Source organism: Hypomesus transpacificus, unplaced genomic scaffold (assembly GCF_021917145.1).
Source record: "Hypomesus transpacificus isolate Combined female unplaced genomic scaffold, fHypTra1 scaffold_62, whole genome shotgun sequence".
In the NCBI taxonomy this organism is placed as follows: Eukaryota; Metazoa; Chordata; class Actinopteri; order Osmeriformes; family Osmeridae; genus Hypomesus; species Hypomesus transpacificus.
Genome location: NW_025814035.1, coordinates 259,381 through 285,649, shown reverse-complemented (window position 1 = coordinate 285,649; position 26,269 = coordinate 259,381). Strand labels below are relative to the sequence as shown.

The following is a 26,269-nucleotide window of genomic DNA, read 5'->3' as shown; positions in this document are numbered from 1 at the left end:
ACGTTTGGGCCTGCTAATATCCCACTGCAATGAATGCAGCACTAGACGACTCCAACCACCCGCCCCACTGCGCCGAGACAAAGGTTTAGAGATTCAACAAACATTCATACTCATACCTCTGTTCAGGCTCCGTGTCATATTTAGGGAATGCCGAAAAACCTAGCAGACACTTGAATACACACAATTTTCAGTGTTTCTTCAGTATCTTTGTCAAAATCGACCATACAAACTTCAAACTTGTTGCACATTCTTCTACTAGTTGACCGAGTTGTCCAACCTTCGGTTTGGTGATACAGTTTATTATTAACCAATAAATCTTTGAAAACACTTTTGAAAACTTTTTTCAGTGTTTCCTTGATATATTTGAATTAAAGCTTTAATAATGTGCCATAATAACGTAGCCTAAAGTTTTTGAGTTAAATTGTCTTAATTTGGGGGCATTCCAAATAAACATTGATTAATATGACTGCAATTAAATCAGCATATATACACACTTCTGCCACGGGGGTGCCACCCCTCAAAATCTCCTGCCACCCCATTAATATTTTTCGAGATACGGCCCTGCATGGAGACGAGCTTGCAGACATCTTTGGACCACCATGGCTATTTGTCTCCTTGCAGCCAGCCGCAAGTAATAAAGCTTCCTTGACGTCATTGACTCTGTGAATTACTTGATAATGACAATTATCTAACAGTTACCATCCTAGAATCAGCCATAAGTGTCTTCTACACATACAACAATCCAAAAGCAACGATCATTGCTAATCCATTTCCAGCCAAATCAGTCACAGATAGATATGCACCAGGTGCCATAAATAACTGAATGTCCATATTGCTCTATCTTTAACTTAATGTCCATATTGGTCTCTTTCTAGTGCTCATTACTACAACAGCCATTAAAAAGCGTACGTTTCTGTCATTTGATCTTTATCTTATATGTCACCTTAAGGCCAATTTATACTACGCCCACTCTGATACGGACAGACGGACTTGTTGAATTTATAGTACTCCGAAGGCTGTGGGTGCTGAAAACAATTCACCGCCAGAAGAGTAGGTGGCACTGGACTGCGATGCTAGCTAGGTTATCGAAAAGTCGGAGCAAATTTACAAATTAGCCGTTTTATCGATAAAATATGCACATTTTCAGCAACTACACTTCCCATTTCTCATCACATAATTCAGATGCTGATTAACATATACTGTTTAGCTGAAACATGAATTGTAAAAACTTACAGCAATGGCGGTCAAAGGATTCTGTTTGTCTTGTTGGTCACGGCAACCCCGTTGTGACCCCTGACTCAAGCGGTTTCTTAATACTGACTAATCACAGCCAAGGGGTATCTGTAAAATTACGGACTAGCGGACGGATAGTCAAGAAAATCAGGAGGTGCACGAAGAGCTCTACGAGGGGCTCTACGAGGGCGTTCCACATCGGAGAGGGCGTTCCTTGTGTCCGTCTCCGTGAAAACGGAGTAGTGTAATAGAAATAAAAGTATTATAGAAAATGCGGCTTTTTTTCCAAAAAATACGGTACCAATCCTTGGTCAGAACAATACAGTATACACCCTCCTATATAAAAAAATATATAAATACTTATTACTTATTACAATTTAATACAATACAATTACCACGGCACAGAAGGTCAAGAATTGACATCCAATTCAATTGTTTTATTCCATATCACTACTTATAACACAATTCTCACAAGCAACAAAATAGAAATCTGCCACAACAATATTAAAGAAAGGCTTTGTCACTTGTCTAATGAGCATGTAAAGTGTATGAAGCTCCACTGCATTGTGGTGCAGTACTCTGAGTCTGTGGGACTAGAAGTGAGTTGGGAGGGTGGAATGGGAGGAAGGTCCTACAGGGCTTAGCTCTTCCGAAGGTTGATGTCAGCCCTGGTTAAAAGGGCTGAGAGTGAAGAGCTATCTGAAGCATTCTCTCTCTCCAGTACCCAGAAGGCCTCTCGGCTGACTCCCAACAACTCACGAAGACCATTATTCTCCAGCTGAAAGAAAATGAATAACTTAAAGCCAGACACCACATGTTAATTGTCTAAAGCAGGGGTGTCAAACATACGGCCCGCGGGCCGGAACCGGCCCCCAAGGAGGTTCGATCAGGCCCGCAGGATAATTTGAAAGTGGAAAAAATGCATAAAAGACATGGAATTAATATTTTTAATTCGCTGCAATTCATGGATTATCCGCTAAGGGGCGCACTCTTTCCATCAGAGTAGAAGACAAGCCGCATCACTGAGACAGACTGAAAACAGCAGACGGTATCAATTAATACCTTGGTCTCTACTAGGGATGGGCGAACGATGCCTTGTAAAGCTTTGGTGGTTTCTTCCGGATTGTGCCGGCCCAAAGAGCCGAACTATCGGCGCTTTGAAAATGAACAGCGTCATCTAGCAGCCGTTTAAACTGGCTGAATGAGGTGTAGTGGTTGTCTCCGACGGTAGACTACCCTACGTTATTCAATATTTAATTAAGGCTACATGTGTTCATTTTGATCTGATATTAGTGCTCACACATTAAAATGTTGTGATACATCCGTAGGCCTTTAGAATTATGTCATTTTCTCACAGTAAAAGTTAAAGAATATCGTACGAGATTCACTGGACTGGGGCGCGAACTTGGGATCCCAGATTCGCATTAACAATATGTAGTCGTACAACGCTTTAACCAACTACACCACCGAAGAGATCATTACTTGTTAAAGCGGTTGGACGGACTTTATACGATATGGTCTTTATATCAATTAAACTAGATAACACAGAAGAAAGACATGATATTTTGGTTATTTATAGCAGAGTATGGTATAATTTTAATGGTCCGGCCCACTTGACATCTCCCTAGGCCGTATGTGGCCCACGATGCGAAATGAGTTTGACACCCCTGGTCTAAAGGTTTTAACTAACAGATGTCACCATGAAACTTCCCCAGTTGATCACTTACATCAAAACAAAAATACGTTGTATCACAAGTTTTAGAAATATTATATTTAAATATGCAAATTATAGCAACATTAAAATAACTTGTTTAACTACATGCTCTTATGGTTCTTCCCTTTGGCACTTATTTTGGTTGTTCACAATATGTGCTTCATGTTTTAGTTACCCGCAATGTTTTTGGGCTATCTTGTTGTTATTATCAGTGACCTATGCACTTTGTAAAGCTCTCTCTTGGAAGTCGCTTTAAATAAAAGTGTCTGCTAAATAATACATGTAAATATGCAAGTTAGGCATCATTTCATGAAATATGCATACTTTTCCTGAACATAAATCTAAACAATGGAGAATTGACATTTTAGAGTCAAAGGCTTTTACAGAGGACATTTTTATATACATTTTTATCACTCCAAAAATCTGCAAATACTGTCAGTCATACAGCCATTAAAAATAATAATTTCACTATGTTTTATGAATAAAATGCTAGATAAATCAGGCTATGAATTACATGTAAACAAACCCCTTTGTAAAAACCTTCAGAATATTGAAAGGAATCCAAATGAAAAGTTTGATGTAAGAGCTACTGAATTAGATTTCTGGCTCATAGTATGAGGAAAAAATCATTTTGTGAAAACGGTCTTAAAAAATATTTTTGTTAAATTCCATACATTTTGGGGGAAAATACAATATACAGAAATTATCTTTAAGTATCCTTAGCAACAACAATATAAAACATCTCAAAGACATAAAAACTTAACGGAATGACAGCATGGCCTTCAACTGAACAGAACTAGTAAAACACTCACACACACACACTGGCACTAGTAGAACTGCCACCCTAGTTGGTTTTATGTCCATCGAGGACAACACTGCCTAGTTACCCATCCTATTTAAAGCCTAGTTGTATGCCTGCTCCATATGTAGGCCCATCATCCATTTCCTGCTTGTGTCTTTTCAGGGTTTTTTCTGTGCTCAGACTCTTGCGCCTATGTTTCATGCTGGCGGTAACAGCCTCAACTTTAGCGATTCTGAACCGATCTGTTTCCCTCATTGCATCCACAGTAACAACAGTTCTCTGAAGCCACAACCTCTCCATCACAGTTGGCAAAGGCACTTTCATTAAAAGTGGAGATGGCCATACTTGCTGCCAACCCAGCTTTTCCCTACATACAAAGACTGTTTTTGGAAACCGCGCCCGTATAACTGGGTAAAGGCACTAGTTTGTATTCTGAGTGCCTCCATGCTGCATTCGCTGCAGCAGGCTGTCACTTTACATGCGGTTGTACAGTGGGATAAGCTTCTTCCCCATATATAGGTAATATAATGTAACTTATGTCTCAAGAGATAAGCCAGGTAATTTAAATCAAATCACTGGTGCACGTACATCAATTGTCTAATACAATTACTCAATTCAATTGAATGGCCTCCCAACCGCCTTTAAACTAAAAGAAGAATCATTTAATTGGCTCACGCCCTACTTCGCTACATTTCTCATTTTGTTGGCAGCTACGATGGCTGAACGTACTAAGCGGTCAAAGGCTTGGCTACATTTTAATAAAGCCAAAGATAAGGACGAAGCGACGTGTAATATATGTTCGAAGATAATTTCTTGTAAGGGGGGGAACACTACTGCAATGAATAAGCACCTCAACGTTGTGCATCAGCTAAAGGTAAAATGCAGTACTTAAAATGCAGTACTTTCGACTGTCTTCGAGAAGCAACGGTGCCAACTCCAGCTGCCGTTGCAGGACAGTGAGCGCAGTCTGCGCACCCCAACTTCCATTGTTGACAATAATAAACCTCAATAATAAGAACCAGGGCTCTTCAGTGCAACTATTTTACTCGCATATGCCCCTAAAATTTGATGCGTGCACGAACCAGATTTTTTTTTGACGAGCACAGTCATTGTGTGAGTCAAGACTAGCCTCCCCCACCCCGCTGCTGATCATTCTAAACATTGTCACCGGGAGCATGGCTCTGTGGGCTGCTTAAGCATCTTGTTAAACAATAACAGAGACAGAACAAAATAGGGATGAGACAAGGAAGTTTGGTTAGCTGGTCACGTCTTGAACAATGACAGCTTGTCAATGTTACTTTTTGTCAACCAACCAACTAATCAGTCATTTATACTAGTTACTCATCCAGGTTGTGGATAGTACATCTGTAGTGGACAATTGTAGATTTATCCAGAGCCAGGATCCATTGTGCAAATATGTGCTCCTTAATCCAGCCTCCTTCTGAGAGCAACACGTTCCCCTTGTTCTATAAGTTATTGTTATAAATGTTGTTCAGTAATCTTGTTTACATAAAGCTCAAGCTCACCCCAGAAAAGTATCGAAAATGGTATAGATATCGATAAAAATTAACGGTCCCTATCCCTAATTGAGATACACCAATTTTAAAATGTCATGCCCAGGGTATGGGTTTAGTGCAACCACCTCCCTAAATGCTGCACTATCCCCATCTGAGAGCATCTCGGTGTACCGCACGGCAATACACAGATCTGGCCCACATCCTCTTTGCTGACTCCTGCTCCACTGCCTTACTAGATCCTGCAAAGTTTTTAGCACAGTTATTGTGCGTCTCTCTCCAGCTGTCAAACTCCTGCTCTGTTATTTTCTCTCTCTCTTGGCAATTTCCTTCAAGGCACAAGCATGTCAATATGAGGATTGGACTTCATAGTCAGTCACCAGTGCTGAAAGGAGGTCAATACACACACACCAATTCCATAGGGAGAGGTGAAGCCTCTTTTTTGCCAGGTGCCGTCAACAGACGTTTATGACTGATCTGCATTCTCCCTCAGCAACTCTGCCACTTCTGGGTCAACATCTGCGTAAGCCTGCCTGATCTGCTCCCTGGTCCTGTGCAGTGACTCCAGCCCTCTCAGTACAGGAAGGCAAGATATGACCTTCTGAAGGCCATCAAATCAGCGAAAAGGGCTTACAGGACCCAGCTACCATAGCTCTGACCCCAGGCGCATGTGGAGTGGACTTAAAGCCATTACTGACTACAAAGGGAGAGACTACAGTGAGACCCATGCCCTCTGTCCTACTGCCAGACGAGCTGAATACCTTCTACGCTCGCTTTGGGAGGGACAGTGACCCCCCCTGCAGTGGAGCTACCTGAAGGCCTAGCCAGTGGCATGCCTACATTAACTGTAGCTTAGGTGAAGCAAAAAGATAAACCCTTCAAAAAGATAAACCCTCGCAAGGCACCTGGCCCAGACGGCATATCAGGTAGGGCCCTCAGGGGCTGTGCTGACCAGCTAGCAGGGGTCTTCAGTGACATCTTCAACCTCTCCATCAGCATGTCTGTACTCCCCACCTGCTTCAAAAGGACCACCATCGTCCCTGTGCCCAAGAACACCAAGGTCACCTGCATGAATTGACTATTGCCCGATAGCACTGACCTCTGTCATCATGAAGTGCTTCGGCTAGTCAAATCATTAATCTGCTCCTCGCTGTCTCCCACCCTGGACCCTATGCAGTTTGCATACTGGTCCAACAGGTCTACAGATGATGCCATCGCCCTGACAATGCATACCGCTCTCTCCCACCCACCTGGACAATGGGAATACGTATGTGAGGATGCTGTTCATTGACTACAGCTCAGCATTCAACACCATCACCCCTTCCAGACTGGTCTCCAAGCTTGTGGACCTGGGACTAAGCGCCTCCCTCTGCAAGCGGATCCTCAACTTACTGACGGGGAGGCCACAGGTGGTGCCAATCGGTTACCGCACCTCTTCCACACTGATCACCAACACAGGCACCCCCCAGGGCTGTGTGCTCAGCCCTCTCCTGTTCTCCTTGTTCACGCTCCAAACTCTTGTTAAGTCTGCTGAAGACACAACCATTGTGGGCCTCATCTCTGGCAGTGATGAGTCAGCCTACAGAGAGGAGGTTAATACCCTGACATCATGGTGCAAAACCAGCAAACGTCGCAACGTCAGCAAAACCAAGGAGATGATTGTAGACCATAGGAGGCGGCAGGAGGAGGAGCATGCACCCCTTCACATCAACGGATCCAAAGTGGAAAAGGTCAGCTGCATCAGGTTCCTCGGGGTGAACATCAGCAATGACCTCACCTGGTCTGTCCACACGGACAAGGTGGTCAAAGCGGCCAGGCTCTTCTTCTTGAGGAGACTGAAGAAGTTTGGTGTGGACTCAGTCATCCTCACTAACTTTTACAGATGCACAATAGAGAGCATTCTGACTGGTTGCTGCACACAGGGACCACAAGGCTCTACGTAGTGTGGCAAGTCTGCTTAGTTCATCATTGGCAGGAAGCTCCCAGCCCTACAGGACACCTACCACACACAATGCCTCAGGAAAGCAGACAGGATCCTAAGAGACTGTTACCACCCATTCTTCAGTCTCTTTGTCCTGTTGCCTTCTAGCAGGCGCTACCGTAGCATTCGGTCTCGCACTAGGAGACTGGACAATAGTTTCTATCCAAGGGTCATCAGGCTTCTAAATGGACACTGATACATTTCACACTGGTCACTTACCATTGATACATTTCTCACTAGTCACTTTAAACACTGTCACTTTCAATTAATTATTGCACTGACACTAACTTACCCAACTTAACTAAGCTTAAGCCGCCTTAACTAAAAAAAGAATAGATAAGGAAACCCTGAGGTCTATGAGGTAACTACAGGTGTATTAGAGGTCTAGTATATTGTTTTGTATATTGCATACAATTTTGTATATTTAGGAGGTTTATTATTATTTTATTTCTATTCTATTTTAGTTTATCATAGATATAATCTATGTTCTGACATTTACATTTATTCATTTAGCTTTTATCCAAAGAGACTTCCAAGAGAGAGCTTTACAAAGTGCATAGGTCACTGATAATAAGAACAAGATAGCCCCAGAGCATTGCGGGTAGCCAAAACAAGTGGCTAAGGGAAAAACCATAAGAGCATGTAGTTAGCAAGTTACAATTTAAACAACATGAATCTGTAAGTGCAAGTGTACCTGTAGAAAAAAACAAGCAACAGTAAAATAAAAATATAAGATTACCTAAAAAAATAGAATACAACAGTTTAAATCAGCTACCACTAACCAACAAGAGCAACAAGTCTAAGTAAGTCATTGTGATCCTTTAGGAAACTAACTATCTTAGTACTTGTGTTATGTTATGCCAGGTTGCTTGCGTTGTCTTGTCCCAAGAATTTCAGTGCCCAGTCTGACCTTGTGTTGTTCCTGTGCACCTGACAAAACACTTAACTTGAAACTACATTTCTGTAACTAAAATGAAATGTATTAGTGTATCACTAACTGTTCACCTGGTTATGTTTTGTTGATACAGTACACATTAATTTTTACTTTAGTGGCAGAAGCATGACACACAATAAGAATAACCTCACTCCCTCCCTTCCTTCATAGGCTGCTTCCATGTCCTATCTAAAGCACATACTTATTGTGTGTTATGTTTCTGCCACTAAAGGAAAAATAAATGTGTATTGGTAGGCTAAATTATTTCTATACTTTTCACCTTTGTTCACTTTGACATCGAAAGGATAGGACAGACTTTTCAAAGCCACTTTGCAAAGCCACTGTTTTGCCCATCTTCCTCATTCACTTTTGGGGTGCGAGGAGGCGTGATGGGTAATTTCAAATAAGAAATTAGTTAAGTAATTGGTTGCATTTGAAGCATGATATTTAATATCCAATAACAGTAGTCATTAACAAATAAATTAAACAATGCGCAGGCAATTTAGTGATATTCCCGCAATTGTGGTCGTGACCGGTCTCAAAATAAAATCCTGAGTCCTCTATGTCCAAGAACGAGACGAGACCAAGTAAAAAAGCGGTCAAGTCCGAGATAAGACTGAGACCTTCAAAATGTCAGATTGGTCTCAGGGTACTACAACACTGGCAGCTGGTGATGACCGTTCTTCTCAGTGGTTTTGGTACCTGTATTTCTCAGATCACCATTTAAATTGTCTGTCATCTCTGAAGTAATTGTTCAACCTCCACTTCTATTCTAGTCAAATTGCCAAAGCTGTGGTAGCTTACATTCATGCTATTTATTATGTAGCCTTCATTTGTCAATTTACTATATTTGTACTCTGTTAAATTGTCTTACCACCACAAACATCTAAACATTTAGTTAATAACAGAAGTCATTATATGCACAATGGTTGAACCAGTTGTCATAATTGTGGCCTAATTTACCATACAGCATTTGCAAAACAAAATTCATTGATCTAAACTGGAAGTATATCCACCTTATTTTGCTAGTTCTGTTTGCTTCCCTTTGAAAGCAGCTCATCATTAGTTGTAAAAGTGCACGCACACGCACATTACTGTCATTATTAGATTATAAGCATTCAAGAACTATACATATAAAGTAAAGTCATTTGTTTCGCTCATATGTGATTATGCTGAATACATTTATTAGTTATGTTCATCCACTTTACAAAACATATTTGCATTCTACGATTACAATTATTGTACCCACTATGTCATGACATAAGAATTGTGTCTACCAGTCAATACACAAACGCCCATGTAAACTTATATTTTTGTGATTTAGCACATAATTAATATAATGACTATATAAACTATATATATTTTGCATATGCAAAAATACTGGGTGAAAGAAAGCAGGGTTCTGGAATTTGATCGAGTGTGAATATTATTCTTTTTTTTAAGGACCCGTGGGAACCTTGCATGGGGCCTCAGTCCTTCTGTTCAAATTATCTGGAGCTCTGGGGCCATATTCACAAAACATTTTATCTTACCACTAAGAGTTCTCCTAAATATTTATAAATGTTCTGATGATGTCAAAAAGCTTACTAACTATGCCCACAATGATTGGCTGATAGGGGATGGATCTCTGTCAATGATTTCATCATAGAACTATTGTAAAACGTGGTATTATGTTGCGATGTCAGGTTTAAAACATTGTATTTAGCCTTATTCAAATAAAGATTTTCAATTGTAGGGTAAGTCTCACTAATTAAACACGTTTTTGTTCAGTTAATTCTAAGCCTCTAATTCTCCTCTCATGTGCATCTCGTGAAGAAATTGCAAATATTCATAAAGACAGCCACATGAATTGTCGATGTGGGGTCTGCACTGGGCATATTGTATGATCTACTGACAGATGGCAGTTTTACCTCGCTCGTCTGTGCTGCATCGCAGTATTTTCCCTGAGGCCAAGTAGAGTAGAGTTGTCAACCTTGCTCTCCGGTGTTATTGGATTGTTTCTATAAGTGACTGCATCCCTGATAACTCTACTACAATCATTACATTAATTCATTTAGCAGACACTTTTATTCAAAGCGACTTCCAAGAAAAATCTTTACAAAGTGCATAGGTCACTGATAATAACAACACGATAGCCCCAAAGCATTGCGGGTAGCCAAAACACGAAGTACACATTGTGACAACCAAAAAATAAGTGCCAAAGGGAAGAACCATAAGAGCATGTAGTTAAGCAAGTTACAATTAAACAACATGATTGTATTGTGTATTGTCATAAATGTAGGGAAGTATTGTATTGTGTTGTGCTAAATCTTGTGTCTGGGCTAGGCTGGTAGACAGCAGTTATCCAGGCCGTTAAGTAAAGTAGCTAGCTAGAGATCGAGTTTCAGGGTACTTGCCGCTGCGCGAGACCCTGGCCTTTGTTTACATAATTAGGGTTCATTGTCGAAAGTAGCTAAATAGCCCTGACTTCTGTAACCAGATTCAGAGCGAATAGTGTCTAACTGAGTGTACATCGTGACTGTCTCCTGACCAAGTAAGTGACTTCAATTTGTAGTATTGTGTTGTGTTGTGCTAAATCTTCTGTCTGGGCTAGGCTGGTAGACAGCAGTTATCCAGGCCGTTAAGTAAAGTAGCTAGCTAGAGATCGAGTTTCAGGGTACTTGCCGCTGCGCGAGACCCTGGCCTTTGTTTACATAATTCGGGTTCATTGTCAGCTGCGCCTTGCATATTTAAGGCGCCTGGCACTTTAGAGGCAGCCTCGTCTGCCAGCCTCATCGCACAAAGACTCAGTCGAACAAAGACAAAGGAGTCTACCTGCGGAGTCCACCGAGGAAGGCCGACGGGGCTGGATCACCTCTTCTGATAAGTATCAACCTATTTATATTATATCTTACCTAGAAATTTTTCATAGCTACCATGTGTTTTTTTTTAGCATTCCTGTTCATTACACTACCCGTAGACGTAGATATGTCACAAAGTATATACGTCTACTTCTAACCTTCACTAGCTATCCAGCTCTTCTCCACCTGCCCTCTCTCTTTCTTTAGGGCTCTGGAACTGCCAGTCTGCTGTGAACAAGGCAGACTTCATCCCAGCGTTTGCATCTCATGCTTCTCTTCATGCCCTTGCGCTGACTGAGACATGGATCCGCCCAGAGAACACTGCAACTCCAGCTGCTCTCTCCGTCAACCACTACTTCACTCACTCACCCCGCTCAACTGGGCGTGGTGGTGGGACAGGGTTGGTTCTATCCCCACATATAAAATACACATCCACACCACTCCCTGTTACTGCCAAATCATTTGAACATCATTATGTTATGCTAACTGATCCTATCAAAGCATGCTTAATTGTTCTTTACCGTCCACCAGGACCGCTAGCCGACTTTGTGGAGGAGCTGGACATGCTCCTCAGCGTCCTCCCGGATGATGGAACCCCCCTGATAGTCCTTGGGGACTTCAACATCCACCTCCAAGGAACGCAGGCCATCGACTTCTTGTCTCTCCTTACTTCCTTTGACCTGACGCTGCTGAGCACACCGGCGACCCACAAGGCAGGCAAACAGCTAGACCTCGTCTTGACACGTAACTGTATCACTGACTTAACCTCTGTAACCCCCCTCCACACTTCTGATCACTACTTTATCCAATTCTCTGTCTCTCTCCCTCCAACCCCTCCTACCTCCCCTCCCCTTGTAACTTTCCGCCGCAACCTCCGCTGCCTGTCTCCCTCCCATTTCTCTTCTCTTGTAACATCCTCCCTCCCTCCCATTGACGAGTTCTCGTCCCACCCCACTAACACTGCCACCGACTCCTTGTTAACCACTTTAACTGCATCACTTGACTCTCTCTGTTCCCTGTCAACCAGGCCTGTGCGATCTTCTCCCTCCTGCCCGTGGCTTACGGATGTTATTCGTGAAGAGCGGTCCACCCTTCGAGCAGCTGAGAGGAAATGGCGCAAGTCCAAAGACGGTCTGGACCTTGATAAGTATCACTCCCTCCTTAAATCCTTCTCTTCTCACATAACTGGTGCTAAAACCCTCTACTTTCTTAACACAATTAACTCTGCTTCAAACCCCCACAAACTTTTCTCTACCTTCTCCACCCTTCTTAACCCACCTCCCCCGCCCCCTCCCTCCACCCTGACAGCAGACGACTTCTCCTCCTTCTTTGAGAAAAAAGTCGCCGACATTAGCAGTCGGTTCCCTAAACCCACCTCTCCTACCCCCTAAACCTCCATGACTGACCCTACTAAACGTCTAAACTCTTTCTCTCCCCTGTCCGAGGCAGAGCTCTCTGACCTCATTCTCTCTCATCGCCCCACCTCCTGTCCCCTTGATCCCATCCCCTCCCCTCTCTTTCAAACCATCTCCCCCTCCATCATAACTTTTCTTCTCCATGTCCTAAACTCTTCCCTTAACTCCGGCACCTTTCCCTCTGCCTTCAAACAGGCCAGAGTCACCCCTCTACTCAAAAAACCCTCCCTTAACCCTGCCATCCTCCAGAACTACAGACCGGTATCACTGCTACTCTTCTTTTCAAAAACAATTGAACGTGCTGTATCTAACCAACTGTCTCACTTTCTCTCTCAGAACAACCTGCTTGACCCCAACCAATCGGGCTTCAAGACTGGCCACTCCACAGAGACTGCCCTTCTTTCAGTCACCACTGCCCTCCAGTCTGCCAGAGCGGCTTCCAGGTCATCCGTCATCATTCTGCTGGACCTTTCTGCAGCGTTTGACACGGTCAACCACCAGATCCTGCTCTCCAGACTTTCTGAGATGGGCATCACTGGCACTGCACTCCAGTGGATCTCATCCTACCTGTCGGGAAGATCCTACCAGGTCTCCTGGGGAGGCAAACTGTCAGGCCCTCGCCAGCTCTCCACTGGTGTCCCACAGGGCTCCGTCCTTGGCCCCCTCCTCTTCTCTCTGTACACCACCTCACTTGGACCAATCATCACCTCCCATGGCTTCTCCTACCACTGCTTTGCTGACGACACGCAGCTGTACCTGTCGTTCCCCCCGACTGATCCGGGAATCTCAGCTAGGATTAAGGCCTGCCTCGCAGACATCTCTGCCTGGATGACCGAGCACCACCTCCAGCTGAACCTCGCCAAAACAGAACTTCTCATCATCCCGGCTAGACCCTCCATCTCCCATGATCTGTCAATCACCCTGGGATCTGCGACGGTGACCCCTTCATCTTCTGCCAGGAACCTTGGGGTTACCATGGATGACGAGCTCTCCCTCACGGCCCACATTGCCGCAGTCTCCCGGTCTTGTAGATTCACCCTCTACAACATCCGGAAGATCAGGAAATACCTGTCTGAGCACTCCACCCAGCCACTAGTCCAAGCAATGGTCCTCTCCAAGTTGGACTACTGCAACTCGCTGCTCGCTGGTCTCCCAGCATGTGCAACCCGCCCTCTTCAGAGGATTCAGAACGCAGCGGCCCGCCTGGTCTACAACCTACCCAGACGCTCCCATGTTACCCCGCTCCTCATCTCTCTCCACTGGCTACCCATCAACGCCCGTATCAGATTCAAGACCCTGGTACTGACCTTCCGAGCAGTGAACGGGACTGCACCCGACTACATCAAGTCTCTCCTACAACCTTACACCCCCACCCGTCACCTACGGTCTTCCTCAGACAACCGCCTGGTGGTCCCACCGCTCAAGACTGCCAGGTCCCAACACAAGCTCTTCTCCTGCCTTGCCCCCCAATGGTGGAACCAGCTCCCCACCTCCATCAGGGACACCGACTGTCTCCCCACCTTCAAGAAAAGGCTCAAGACGCACTTGTTCCGGGAGTACAACGGCACTTAGGAATGCTTGGCTAGACCTGTTGCTAGTTTCCTCCAGGATCACAATGACTCTTATTGAGTGACTTGTTGCTCTTGTAGGTTAGTTATAACAAAGTTAAGTCTTGTACTCACTGTGAAATATTTTACTATTGATTGTTCTTCCACAGGTACAGTCCTGCACTTTTTGTGGTTCATGTTGTTTAATTTGTAAACTTGTATAACTGCCTGCTCTTATGGGTCTTCCCTTTTGGCACTTGTTTAGTTTTCCACAATGTATGCTTCATGTTTTGGCTGCTTGCAATGTTTGTGACTACCTCGTTGTTATGATCAGTGACCTATGCTCTTTTGTAAAGCTCTCTTTTGGAAGTCGCTTTGGATAAAAGCGTCTGCTAAATGCATAAATGTAAATGTAATGTAACATGAATCGTTAAGTGCAAGTGTACCTGTAGAAAAGCAAGCAACAGTAAAAAATAAAATAAGATTAACTAAAATAGAATATTTTGATTTAGTCTTAGTGACTTCTTGACCACCCCTACATTTTCACAGATTTAGGAGATGGTTTTAGCGCTAAAACACTAGCCAGAGCCAGAAATGTTGCGTCCTGAAATTAGGAGTGACAAGCTGAGTTTCTCATCAACCAGCAAGTTAGGAGCTACTTTTAGTCTTAAGCTGTTTTGTGAATACGGCACCAGACATTTACTGCTTTGGATTATGGGTAGTTATTGCTTGGAACCTTTTCTAATTTTTTCAAGTTTCTCATTTTATAAGTTTTTGTGCATGATAGATAATTGCTTTTTGAGGTGTTCTTCGTTCCATATCTGGAGAAGTGCAGTCGTTTCTTCCTCTGACCAAACAATTCCCAATCCACTAGTAATACCAGCATTACTAGCTCCCATTGCTGCATGTTTGTTTTTTCAAATGTCCCAGTCAATATATGGTTTGTCTACATCAAGCCGAGAGGGATAAAATACAATGGCAAAGCGAACCTGGAGCACTTTCTCTTCACAATGCACAGGTTAATGATCCACAATGAGGACTTAAAGCGAAGCAAACTTAGACCACCTCCCTAGAGTTTTAACATGCGCAATAAATGCGGACTAATCAATACGAGTTTGTTTTCAGGGCTGAATGGGACCAAGTGTGAAAACCCCAATGACTGCTTACCTCCAATTGTTTGATCCTTTCCTCATCTTCACATTGTCTCTCCTCATCCACTTCAATTGCCTTCTTCATTACTGTCGCCATCTCATTGATTTTATCATAGTGTGCCCGCATTTCCTGTTTAAATATATGGAAGATTTTAGGGATAAAAACATATTTTAATACTGGAATCCACATTAACAACTGTATTAATTAGCAAAGTAATCAGTAAATGGGACATGCAAAAATGCTAAAGGTTTATGTTAATAGAATCCACTTGAAGGTTGGGGATGAAAGAATAGATTTTGTATGAACCTATATGGCCAATAATATCTTAATTTTTTAAATATAATTTTACACTGTCAGAAAATACTGATGATTCCAATTAAGTTTATGGCATGTTTTGCCATAAACTTAAATGCACTTATGCATCAAAAACACCCAGACCCATATTTATAAGAGCACAATGTTTTAGCCGAGCCAAACAAAACAAAGTAGACAAAAAAATATATAAAAAGAAGAAATGCATGCAAAAAATAAGGATATTGGAACATTGAGGAAGCTTTTAACAAAATCCTTGCATTTTTATCTTCTGCAATCTATTTATTTTACCTGCCATTGTTTGAGACATACACTATATGACCTAGTGTGGACACCTGGCCATAATACCTATATGAGCTTATTGGACATCTCATTCCAAAACCATGGGCATTAATAAGGAGGTTTCCCCTCCCCCTTTTGTGGATATAACAGCATTTAACATGTCAATTATTTAAAAAGATTAAGCATTCATTGTGCAGAGTGGGTGAAATCAATTGCGTTCAAATCAATACAATAACAATTTTAAGACCAAAAATCTGGCATTACTTACGGTGGTGTGCTGCTCCTTTAACTGTGAAACAATGGCGGGGTCATCTCTCTTACTGGCCTTAAGGAGTCTGAAGACCTGCTCTCTATACTTAGTCATAATAAGTTCAAGGGCTGATTGGTGTTCTTCTAGAGACGTTCGCAACTCTGCAGGAAGAAGGGGTACAATAAACTGTGTGGGTGTGTATATACAAATTTATGTATATCAGGGCTTAAAATTGCAACCATTTTGGCGCATATGCTCCCGAAATTGTATCTGTGCAACCCAAAAATATATTTGGGAACATTTGTGCGAATGCAAATAATTGTTATGGTGCAACCTGTTTTAATTGCTTTATAAAATGCTTGTTAGATAGCCTACAGCACAGTGCCTGCTGTAAGCTGATACCGTGACCGGTATACCATTCTACCAACGTTACATAACCAGTAGGGCTAGGGCCCATTGTCCGTACGTCGCTTATTTGATTCGAGATCAAATGACACATCCAAGATGACATCAGCTTGCTAATCATAATATGGCTAATTTGGTTCTATGAACACCCATGTTGTTTATAATTAGTATAGCTGGATTGAGTTATGCATTGGTCTAAAAGGGGGTATGTATCGATAGTAGAAACCTTGATCAGCAACGCTGCTATTGGCTGCTCACATAAGTCTATGGCTGCTCACCGTGGCCAAAATGAGCGCACTGTTTTTTCACAGAGCCAACAGCACAACAGCTTGCTCGAAGGTTACTCCGAATTTGAAGATTTAATCAGAACGCCAGGGAAAACCTCAAAGTCTGCAAAATCCAAGAAAGAAGGCTGGGAAAAAGTAGCAGACCAAATTAAATGTGGAGTAGTGACCACACATTTTATCGCTTATTAAAGTAAGCTAGGCCCATTTTAATTTTTTCTTTCATATTTTCATTCATCATCTTTACATCATGTGGTTTCAACACATTTATTATGTAAATTACACCCTCACAAAAAAACGATAGGCTATCCTCTCAAAAAGGATAGCATATCGCGCTGTGCTCAAGGAGCCTATCTATCACGCAATGAGCAATTAATTCGGTTTCATGTTAAATTCTGCTAATTATTCTTGCACCTTCTCCAAAAGGTTCCTGTAGTAAAAACGGACAAGACATATCTGTGACAGACTTCCTGTATCACCTTTGCTTGTACAGCCTCAATCTAATCGATTTTACATAAGCTTGCGGACCTGTTGCTATGACAGCAAGTCCAGGATGAGCTTCGAAGAGCCGAACAATCCAAGATAATGACAAATCATCAACATTTAAATCCAGCTAACTGAGTTAGCGACGTACGGAGAACGGGCCCCAGTCCCCACTCAGTTCACTAGTCAATTTTCTGGTCGATATGCTCTTGGTCGACTAAGGTTTTTTTTGTCGCGCTGCCGTATGGAGAGATCTGATTCCCGATTGTGTCACCATTGCTGAATTAAAGAAATGTTCTACAGAAATTGTAGATTATATTATTTAAGACAAATAAAGCAACTCAAAAAGTATGTATTTAAAGACCATATGGCAGGTTAACCACCACTGTCGATTAATGGGTACATAAAGCACTCAAGATATGTATATTGTTCCAGAAATCTCCAAATGGTGTCTCAAAATGGTGTTTAAGACAAGTTTTCATTTTTTATGCTAGAATTAGCATATTAGCGCAATTTGACGATGACGTCACGTTGGGGAGTCGTGGAGGAGAATAGCCTCAGTCTAGTACTAGAACTACGGCGACTGACCGGATTGAAGAAGAGGTGGCAAGAACCACTAATGTATATGATGGTCCGCAGCCGGCCGTCGAAGCCAAATAAATCGATTGTTCATTGTACCGAGGAGAATGAGTGGAGAATTGATTAACTGTCCTGCTGGTGAGTTGCTATCATTTAGCAACGCAGCACATTTACACATACATGTAGGAGAAGAGCTTGTGTTGGGACTGGGCGGTCTTGAGCGGTGGGACCACCAGGCGGTTGTCTGAAGAAGACCGTAGGTGGCGGGTGGGGGTGTAAAGCTGCAGGAGAGACTTGATGTAGTCGGGTGCAGTCCCGTTCACTGCTCGGAAGGTCAGTACCAGGGTCTTGAATCTGATGCGGGCCGTTATAGGTAGCCAATGGAGGGAGATGAGGAGCGGGGTAACGTGGGAGCGTCTGGGTAGATTGTAGACCAGGCGGGCCGCTGCGTTCTGAATCCTCTGAAGAGGGCGGGTTGCGCATAATGGGAGACCGGCGAGCAGCGAGTTGCAGTGGTCCAACTTAGAGAGGACCATTGCTTGGACAAGCAGCTGGGTGGAGTGCTCAGACAGGTATCTCCTGATCTTTCGGATGTTGTAGAGGGTGAATCTACACGACCGGGAGACCGCAGCAATGTGGGCCGTGAGGGAGAGCTCGTCATCCATGGTAACCCCAAGGTTCCTGGCAGCGGATGAGGGGGTCACCGTCGCAGATCCCAGGGTGATTGAGAGGTCGTGGGAGATGGAGGGTTTGGCCGGGATGATGAGAAGTTCCGTTTTGGCAAGGTTCAGCTGGAGGTGGTGCTCGGTCATCCAGGCGGAGATGTCTGCGAGGCAGGCCTCAATCCTAGCTGAGATCCCCGGATCGGTCGGAGGGAACGACAGGTACAGCTGCGTGTCATCAGCGTAGCAGTGGTAGGAGAAGCCATGGGAGGTGATGATTGGTCCAAGTGAGGTGGTGTACAGAGAGAAGAGGAGGGGTCCAAGGACGGAGCCCTGTGGGACACCAGTGGAGAGCTGGCGAGGGTCTGACACTTTGCCTCCCCAGGAGACCTGGTATAATCTTCCCGACAGGTAGGATGAGATCCACTGGAGTGCAGTGCCAGTGATCCCCATCTCAGAAAGTCTGGAGAGCAAGATCTGGTGGTTAACCGTATCAAACGCCGCAGAAAGGTCCAGCAGAATGATGACGGATGACCTTGAAGCCGCTCTGGCAGACTGGATGGCAGTGGTGACTGAAAGGAGGGCAGCAACGACCTTGGAGCTCGTCTACGAACATATACCATTTATTTTTACTGTCAGTGAATAGCATAGAGTGGAAGTCAACGTTTTCTTTATATCTAGTGATCATTCAGGGCCTGACATTACTTGAAGCACTACACTAGCCTACATTTACGTTTCACTTTTCCATGCACAAAAGTCACGTCCGGATAATGATTGTGCCTTTGACCAACAAAGATGAGCTGTAATATTATACAAATGATAACAATTGAGGTGTTATAAAAAACAGTATTTGTTACATTAAACATTTACACAATTTCTGCAGAATTAAACACTTTCTGTTACGTACTGTACTGCAGCTTCCTCCCAATATCTCTACAGACCGTGCAGCTAATTTGACTTGAACGGGGGCTTATTACTTGAAAGAGGAATTATTTACTGCGTCTTCTCAGTTACATTATCAGGGCTTGGAAATACTGTGACTTGCTAAAGTAGGCAAATAGCTAGTAGTAGAACCTAACATTTTATAATAATTTCAGTCAAACAGCTGCAAGACCCAGTGAAATATTATATACAGTTAGAAAACAAACGTTAGCTAGCATCGCTAACGACATTGGCTAACCCAACTTCAGTAGGCCATCCTCAGTATTTGCAAGCTGGCCAGTGCAAGTAACATGCCATTTTATTTTGTTTGACTTTAAACTTGTCCAGTGGGGCAAGTATATTCTCTTCCACTTGCCCTACAAATCCACTTGTCCCGGACAATCATGTCGTTGTAGTTCAGATAAGTAGACTAGTACTACCGGTAAATATAGCTCTATCTAGATCTAGAAGACATCATGCTAGCTATGGGCTAGCTATGGGCTAACTTGCCAGTCCCACCTGTAAAATCCCTCCAAGATCATCCCAAATTAAATATTTTCCCCAACGTTGGCAACACCTTTCCAATGAGATGTCCCAGGTTTCGATGGTAATAGCAGAGCCCATATTAGACATTCTCTGGTAATAGCCTAGTGTCTCTGTCCTTGTATGTACCCTGTATGGCAGGACTTAAACTGTCAGCTGTCAGAGAGGTCTCCAAACAGAGGATGGCACAGGATCTTAACTTGCTGCAGCTTCGCCATTCCTGTGTGTCACAAGCTGTAGATCTACATCTTTCACGCAGCTTGTTGGGCCACTTCATGATCACTTGCCTCATATGAGATGGTAAGTTCAGCTCCTCCATGTACTGTATTTCTGACATGGCGTTGCAGCATCCTCTTAAGAACAGAGCAAATTCCTCCAGTGCATGAGTATCCTCAGATTTTATGACTGGCCATATAAAGAGTTTGTCCATGTATGCTGTTGTGACTTTTTATTTGTTTCCAAAATTTTCCATTGAAAGTCCCCTTGCTTTTTGTTAGCCCTGTTGTGATGGCATATGCATACAGCTCCTCACAATTTCCCTAGGCGGCCCCCTGGTGTATTGCTCCACGAAATACAAGCAATCCAGATAGCTTCTTTTTCTCTCCTCCACACAGTGTTCAAAAGTTCTCATAAATGAAATACACTGCAATGGATTGCCATCAAAAATGGGAATGTCACGCTAAGGCTAGGGCTGTCACGATAACAACTTTTTCTTGTGCGATATATTGCACCAAAATTAATTGTGATAAATGATATTATTGCACACATTAATTGTAATTTTCAGTCAAAATTGTATGCCACTGATTACATAATGACCCCCCCCCCCCCCCGCATAGGCGAGTTTTCGCGGCTGTTCGCACGTCTATGTCGCTTCAGTCCATCATCCCTTATTGTTTACAACGTGAACAGGGCTACTTGGTTGGCGTTGCCATTTCAGCTTGAGATATACAAGGTGTGGCGTGAGAGCGTGTGAAATGGTTGAAATGTGTGTCTCATGGCCAATGCGTGAGAGTTGGCGGCCCTGTGTTTGTCAAAAGTTTGCAGCATATTTGTAAATGCTGGTTTTTAGACCATGTGTAATGGCTGCATCTCTGTCTATATAGCGAGTTACGCAATTTCGCGTTGTCACGTTTATATTTGCACTGTCGGGAAAAGGTATCTGTAACAGAACTGTATGGAAGACCCCATTCCAGCTCCAGCTGCAGTTGTTGTTCACAGGTTGAAAAACTGGGTGGGACAGTTATGTATTGCTAAGTGAGACGTTAGGTTAGTTGCCTCTTTTCGTTTACACTGTTTTTAAACAAAGTCGACTTACCGGCTCGTTCACATTAATTGGCTCTCATCTCATTTGGCTTAAAGACAAAATGTTCCTACACCGGAGCTGAAGATTGCGGCTTTGAAACCAAGTCAATTTTTACTTGTTCTTCCTAACTAGCTGTAGATGTCATGAAACAGAACGCTTTATAACAGTGAGTTCACGCCTTCTCTTCACCTGTCGGTGTCCGCTCTGTGTGTGTGGAGACGCTAGTCCCGCCTACGCTTTCGACACAGAAAGCAGACAAGATGACAGACAGCGGGATCTACTAAAATGTTGGTGACATTCTTATGTAGAAATGTATATAATCATTATTTTTTATTATTAAAATGATCAGTTGCAATATATCGCGGCACCAAAAATGTTTGCGCTCATTGCCATATACCGTGCGATAAGTCAATATATTGACTATCACGACAGGCCTAGCTGAGGCAAAGATGCAGCTAACTGCTACTGTACAAGCATTGACATGATTTCATTTTGTTTTTGCATAATAGTGCAGATGGCATTATCTAGTGCAGTTGGGTCTTGTAGGGTGGTGAACTGTTGTGATGGTGCACTAAACTCCTCATATTGTGACGTTGCGGGATGATCAGAGATCAGTGGATTAAAAATAGAATTTACAGATTGAGGCTTTGAAGTAGACAACTCAGGCTCCATTTGTAAATCATATTTGAGAATGGCATCTCTGTGATTTGCTGTTGTATTGTATTTTCTCCTGTGTGTATGACTTGACATGGCTGCGTATTTTAGGCCTCGCACCTAGCACAAGTGCTGGGGGCGCTGCTAATAAGGTTAGGTTCAGACACAAATTCCTTTAGCTTTGGGTCAAACAGGGTCCGTTTTTGTTCTTCGAGCCCTTTGCCCACGTAAGAATTCATCCAATTTGTGCCAGAACTTCCTCCTACAGAACTGCTCTCCAACACAGACGGAGGAACCGCAGCGGCAGCCATTTCAGCGTCCATTTCCATTTGTTCCTTTTGTTTTCTTATTGCGTTGTTTAACATGAAACCAGGCATCTTGTGTTTGGATTTCGTCCATGGGCAAATTAAAATCCTTTAACAATGTGTCATGTAGAGATGATGCATTTTCACACAATGTATTCAAGCATTTCAGTTGTTGTTGAAATATAGAAACATTTGCATTTGATGACCATAACTCCTATTTTCTCCTTTATTTTGCTTACACTTTTAAAAACATCACTTCTTTCCTTTTGTAACCATTCCATGTCTAAAACAATACCCTTTGTCGACAGTTTACTTTGTGTTTTTTTGGCTTGTATGCCAGTAAGCTCCATTTCAGGGCTATCAATATTCTTATTAGACATTTTTGACTGTGAATGAATGAAAGCCACCACAAGATCATTGGCCGTGCCCAACAAGCACAAACTCCTGGAATAGGCTGGAGGCCTCCTCACATCAAGCTGCGGTCCACCCTGTAGTACACATACCTCATTTGAGGAGCGTACTTTGCTGACAGCGATAGATCCATGACTGAAGGGGGACATGACTGTCCTTTGCCTTGTCATGCAGCTGAGCTAGGCCCAGCTGTCCTGTGCTCGAAACATTTCCAGGTGAGTAATCCAAAGTGGCTTCTACCTTTTCCAAAAGTTTGGGATTTTAACTTTGTCCAAAAGGTCGATGTTTTTACTTTGGAGCGACCATCCAGTTCTGTAGTCGCTTCTGGGCGCGGAGGATCCAGTTCATGACGCGCTGTATACAGAACCAATGTCCAGACGGAATTGCATTCGTTTGGGGTGTTCCCATTTATTAAATATAAAAGCGGTAAAAACAGTATGACCTCCCGTCACCCTAGCCTCCAGTCAAATGGTGCCTGTGACCCTATTTAACCCAGCCACCACAGGCCACACCCAAATGAAATTACACCTAGGGCTGGGCGATATGGGTAAAAAATTATCGATATAGATATTTATATTTACATTCGATAACAATAATTAAACGATAGACCACAGATCTGTAGTAGTAGCTAAATACATCTCCTCAACTTTTTCCCAACACTCGGCATAAGGTTTAGGCAGAGCGGTGTGAGAGAAATGTTTGCGGCCAGGGAGCAAGTACCTGGGGTCAAATAACTTAAACTTTTTAAAACCTTAAACCTAGGTCCGCAAACGATTTACGGACCTAGAGAGCGGTTGCCTTGGAGATGTTGACAACATGGCGTCTGCTCCAGATTCATCGTGTTTGATTTGGGATTTTCCTACGTGTTGTTATATTATATAAAAAACTAATATGGACTTTCGACAGATCAACCAACACCTTTGTAAGCAGAGATTTGTTAAAACGTTTATTAACCGAAACTGTAGGTCGAGGTCAACAAGAAGAACAGTTTGTCGCATTACCAGACTTGGTAGCCACCTGTTTGTTTACTAGCTACACCAATTTGCACCGAACATTGCTTTGCTCTTTGTCGGATTTCAAAAAGCCAAACAACTTCCAAATAACTCAAGACAAACCCTTTTTATCAATAATTTATTCATTGGAAGTTGCTCCCTCGCCATGGCTATCGCTTCGGCAATAAGACTAATTTTCCGCGGTTAATAATAGCTACTCCACTCAAGGTGCTCAGTATATTTTAGTGAGCATAGGCTACCATTTCTCTGAAACTTCCTGCTGCATCACAGAAATTAAATGGACTGCTGTTCTTAATTATTCTCTATCGACATTATCGATATTTTAATCGTAATTAATGTTACGATATCTTTATCGAGGGAAGTCATTACTTCGATAGTTATTTTTATCGATTTATCCCCCAGCCCTAACCACACCCAAATGAAACAAGCCCCATTAACCCCATAAGTGCACAATAATGGCTCCTACACTATTTGTACCTCTGTTTTCTTGTTGTAGCTCACGGATCTGTCGATTTTCCTGCTGAATTCCCATTACAAGGCTGGAGCGGGGTCTATGTCTTGCCACCTCATTTAACGTCTCAATCTCTTCTTGATACTGGCAACAAAAACACAGGCCATGGTAAAATTTTGTTTAGAAGAGCAACAATTATCTTTGTAAAATGTGTGAAAGAATCCACAAATCCAAACAAATGTCATTCTGTCATTATTTTCATAATTCAGGGCTCCACACTAACACCTGCCATCTAATGACAATGGTTTACAAGGCCACAAGTTTATGTCAGAACTGTTACCCTAACTATAAACACTGTTACCATTACAGTTCTGCCAAGTGATTGATAAACCTTTGTAAGGCTTCAGTTTGTTAGACAGTACCTCAGTTGGTTAAAAATAAATTTAAAAAAAATATTTTACCAGACTCTTTTCCGAAGCGGCGCATATAGAAAGTACAGCAGTAGTGCATAGTTCTACAGTATTTGAGGTCAAAATCAAGGAACAGTCTGTATTTAACAAATAGCATTATGAAGGAGATATTCATGTTGCGGACACTCCCAAATTCAATGAAATATTGACAAAGGTGAGTGAATACTTATTTAACCAATATAGTTTTTTTGTTAATCCAACTGTCTCATTTTTAACCTTAATTAATAGGTATGGTGGAGAAGAAAAAAAACATAACCTGAACAGAGAAAGACATATTGCTGACAATGATTCAATACATAAAATCAATTTTATATTAACCAACACAACAAGCTGTACACGTTTTATGTTGTTGAATATGTTGACTATGCTGTGATCATACTTGCTGTGCAAACGGCATTCAGACGACACCTTGGCACACATACAGAACTAATAATCTGATACGTGATTCATTGCATTGCTACCTGTTTCATTGCTTCCACTCGCTTGTTAAGGAGAGTTGTCTGTTCAATGAGCATCTCTGCTGCGCTGTCATGGTTGCGCAGACGTTCCACGAGCGACTTGGCATCTGCTAAAACCGTTTCCAATGAACACATAATTCCTGTTACAGTACAATGAAAGAGTAGTTCAATTTCACTTTTAAGTAAGAGCACACTCAACTCTTGCCTAAACTATTCTGATTGCAGACAACAGTCGGATACACACGTATCGAAATGTGGCTCATCATTTGAAATTACTTTTTCCTTGTCCACTGCCTGAGTAGTAGCACCAGTTAGCCAGTGGATTTACGAACCTGGTGTTATCTAGCTAGCTACCTACGCACAATATAGATAAATGGTATGCTAATGGTTAGTCTATGTTCTTCAGCAGCTATGTTCCCATTCGTTTGGCAAACATTGTAGATCGAACATTTTAGGCTAGCTAGCCAAACTTCAGGTTGGAGAAACAAGGCAGCGCATGTCCGGAAAGTTGACAGTACTCAGGGCCTTCTACTGGAACTGCTAGAGCTAAAGTCCAAGCAGAGAATGTAGACGGGCTCTGGTCCAACTCATCTGTATTTTATTTTCCAATAAAATTGTGCTTGTTTAAAACTGTGATTATATCTGTGGCCTGATGGAAAGGTCGACACATTTGTTTGAGATAATCTTGTGTAGGTATACAAATTATTAACGCTGGGTCACATAGGTAACTATTTGCTAGCTAGCTGATTAGCTAAATTAGCTCAGATCACATCGACTGAGATGATAACTATTTTGGAACATTCATTGTTCTTTATAGAAATACCTGGCAATGTATTATTTCCTTAAGCAACAGCTTCAGTTCTGTGTAATACATGTGTGTTTGTGTATAGATAGCTAGCATACCTTGGTTCGATTTTCACTTCCTGTTTTAGCTTGTTTGGCTCATAGACTTATACCAGAGAATGTCTAACACGGGGAGAACTGGAGAAATAACGTGGTTTTGGGACACCACCGGATAGAAAATTAGGAAATGACGTACTCGAATGAAGAGAATTCGTGTAACTTCGGTCCTTTATCAGGAAATGACGTACACAAATGAAGAGAGTTCGTGTAACTTCGGCTCTTTAAATCGATTGTCATTAGGTGTGTTCGTCTTCATGAAGCACCGGTACAGCCGCCTGCAGCCCGCCGGCTGACTTGAAGCATCCAATGCTAACTCTATGATCCAAGGCATTGTCAGCCGGTGCTACATGAAGTCGAACACACCTACTGGTTGAGCGTTTCCATGGCATTCAGAAATACAACCGCGGAAATCTCAATATATATCGAAATGCATGACCCGGCATCAAAC

General features: G+C 42.6%; 1 protein-coding gene across 3 annotated transcripts; it reads right to left on the bottom strand.

Annotated features, from left to right (window-relative positions):
- Positions 1 to 1,596: 1,596 nt before the first annotated feature.
- fgfr1op2 (FGFR1 oncogene partner 2) lies at positions 1,597 to 26,120 on the bottom strand. 3 transcript variants are annotated; one of them, XM_047017716.1, is made up of 6 exons: positions 25,822 to 26,120; positions 24,922 to 25,058; positions 24,017 to 24,134; positions 15,995 to 16,137; positions 15,148 to 15,261; positions 1,597 to 2,011 (listed from the first exon to the last, which is right to left on the bottom strand). In XM_047017716.1, the coding sequence occupies exons 2-6, from the start codon at positions 25,051 to 25,053 to the stop codon at positions 1,874 to 1,876; spliced, it is 645 nt and encodes a 214-aa protein (XP_046873672.1). In that variant the 5' UTR covers positions 25,054 to 25,058; positions 25,822 to 26,120; the 3' UTR covers positions 1,597 to 1,873. The 3 variants fall into 3 exon arrangements, with proteins under 3 accessions (XP_046873672.1, XP_046873674.1, XP_046873673.1); XM_047017718.1 differs by having other exon boundaries at positions 24,922 to 25,028; positions 25,958 to 26,120; XM_047017717.1 differs by having other exon boundaries at positions 24,922 to 25,028; positions 25,822 to 25,945.
- Between the last annotated feature and the right edge of the window lie 149 nt (positions 26,121 to 26,269).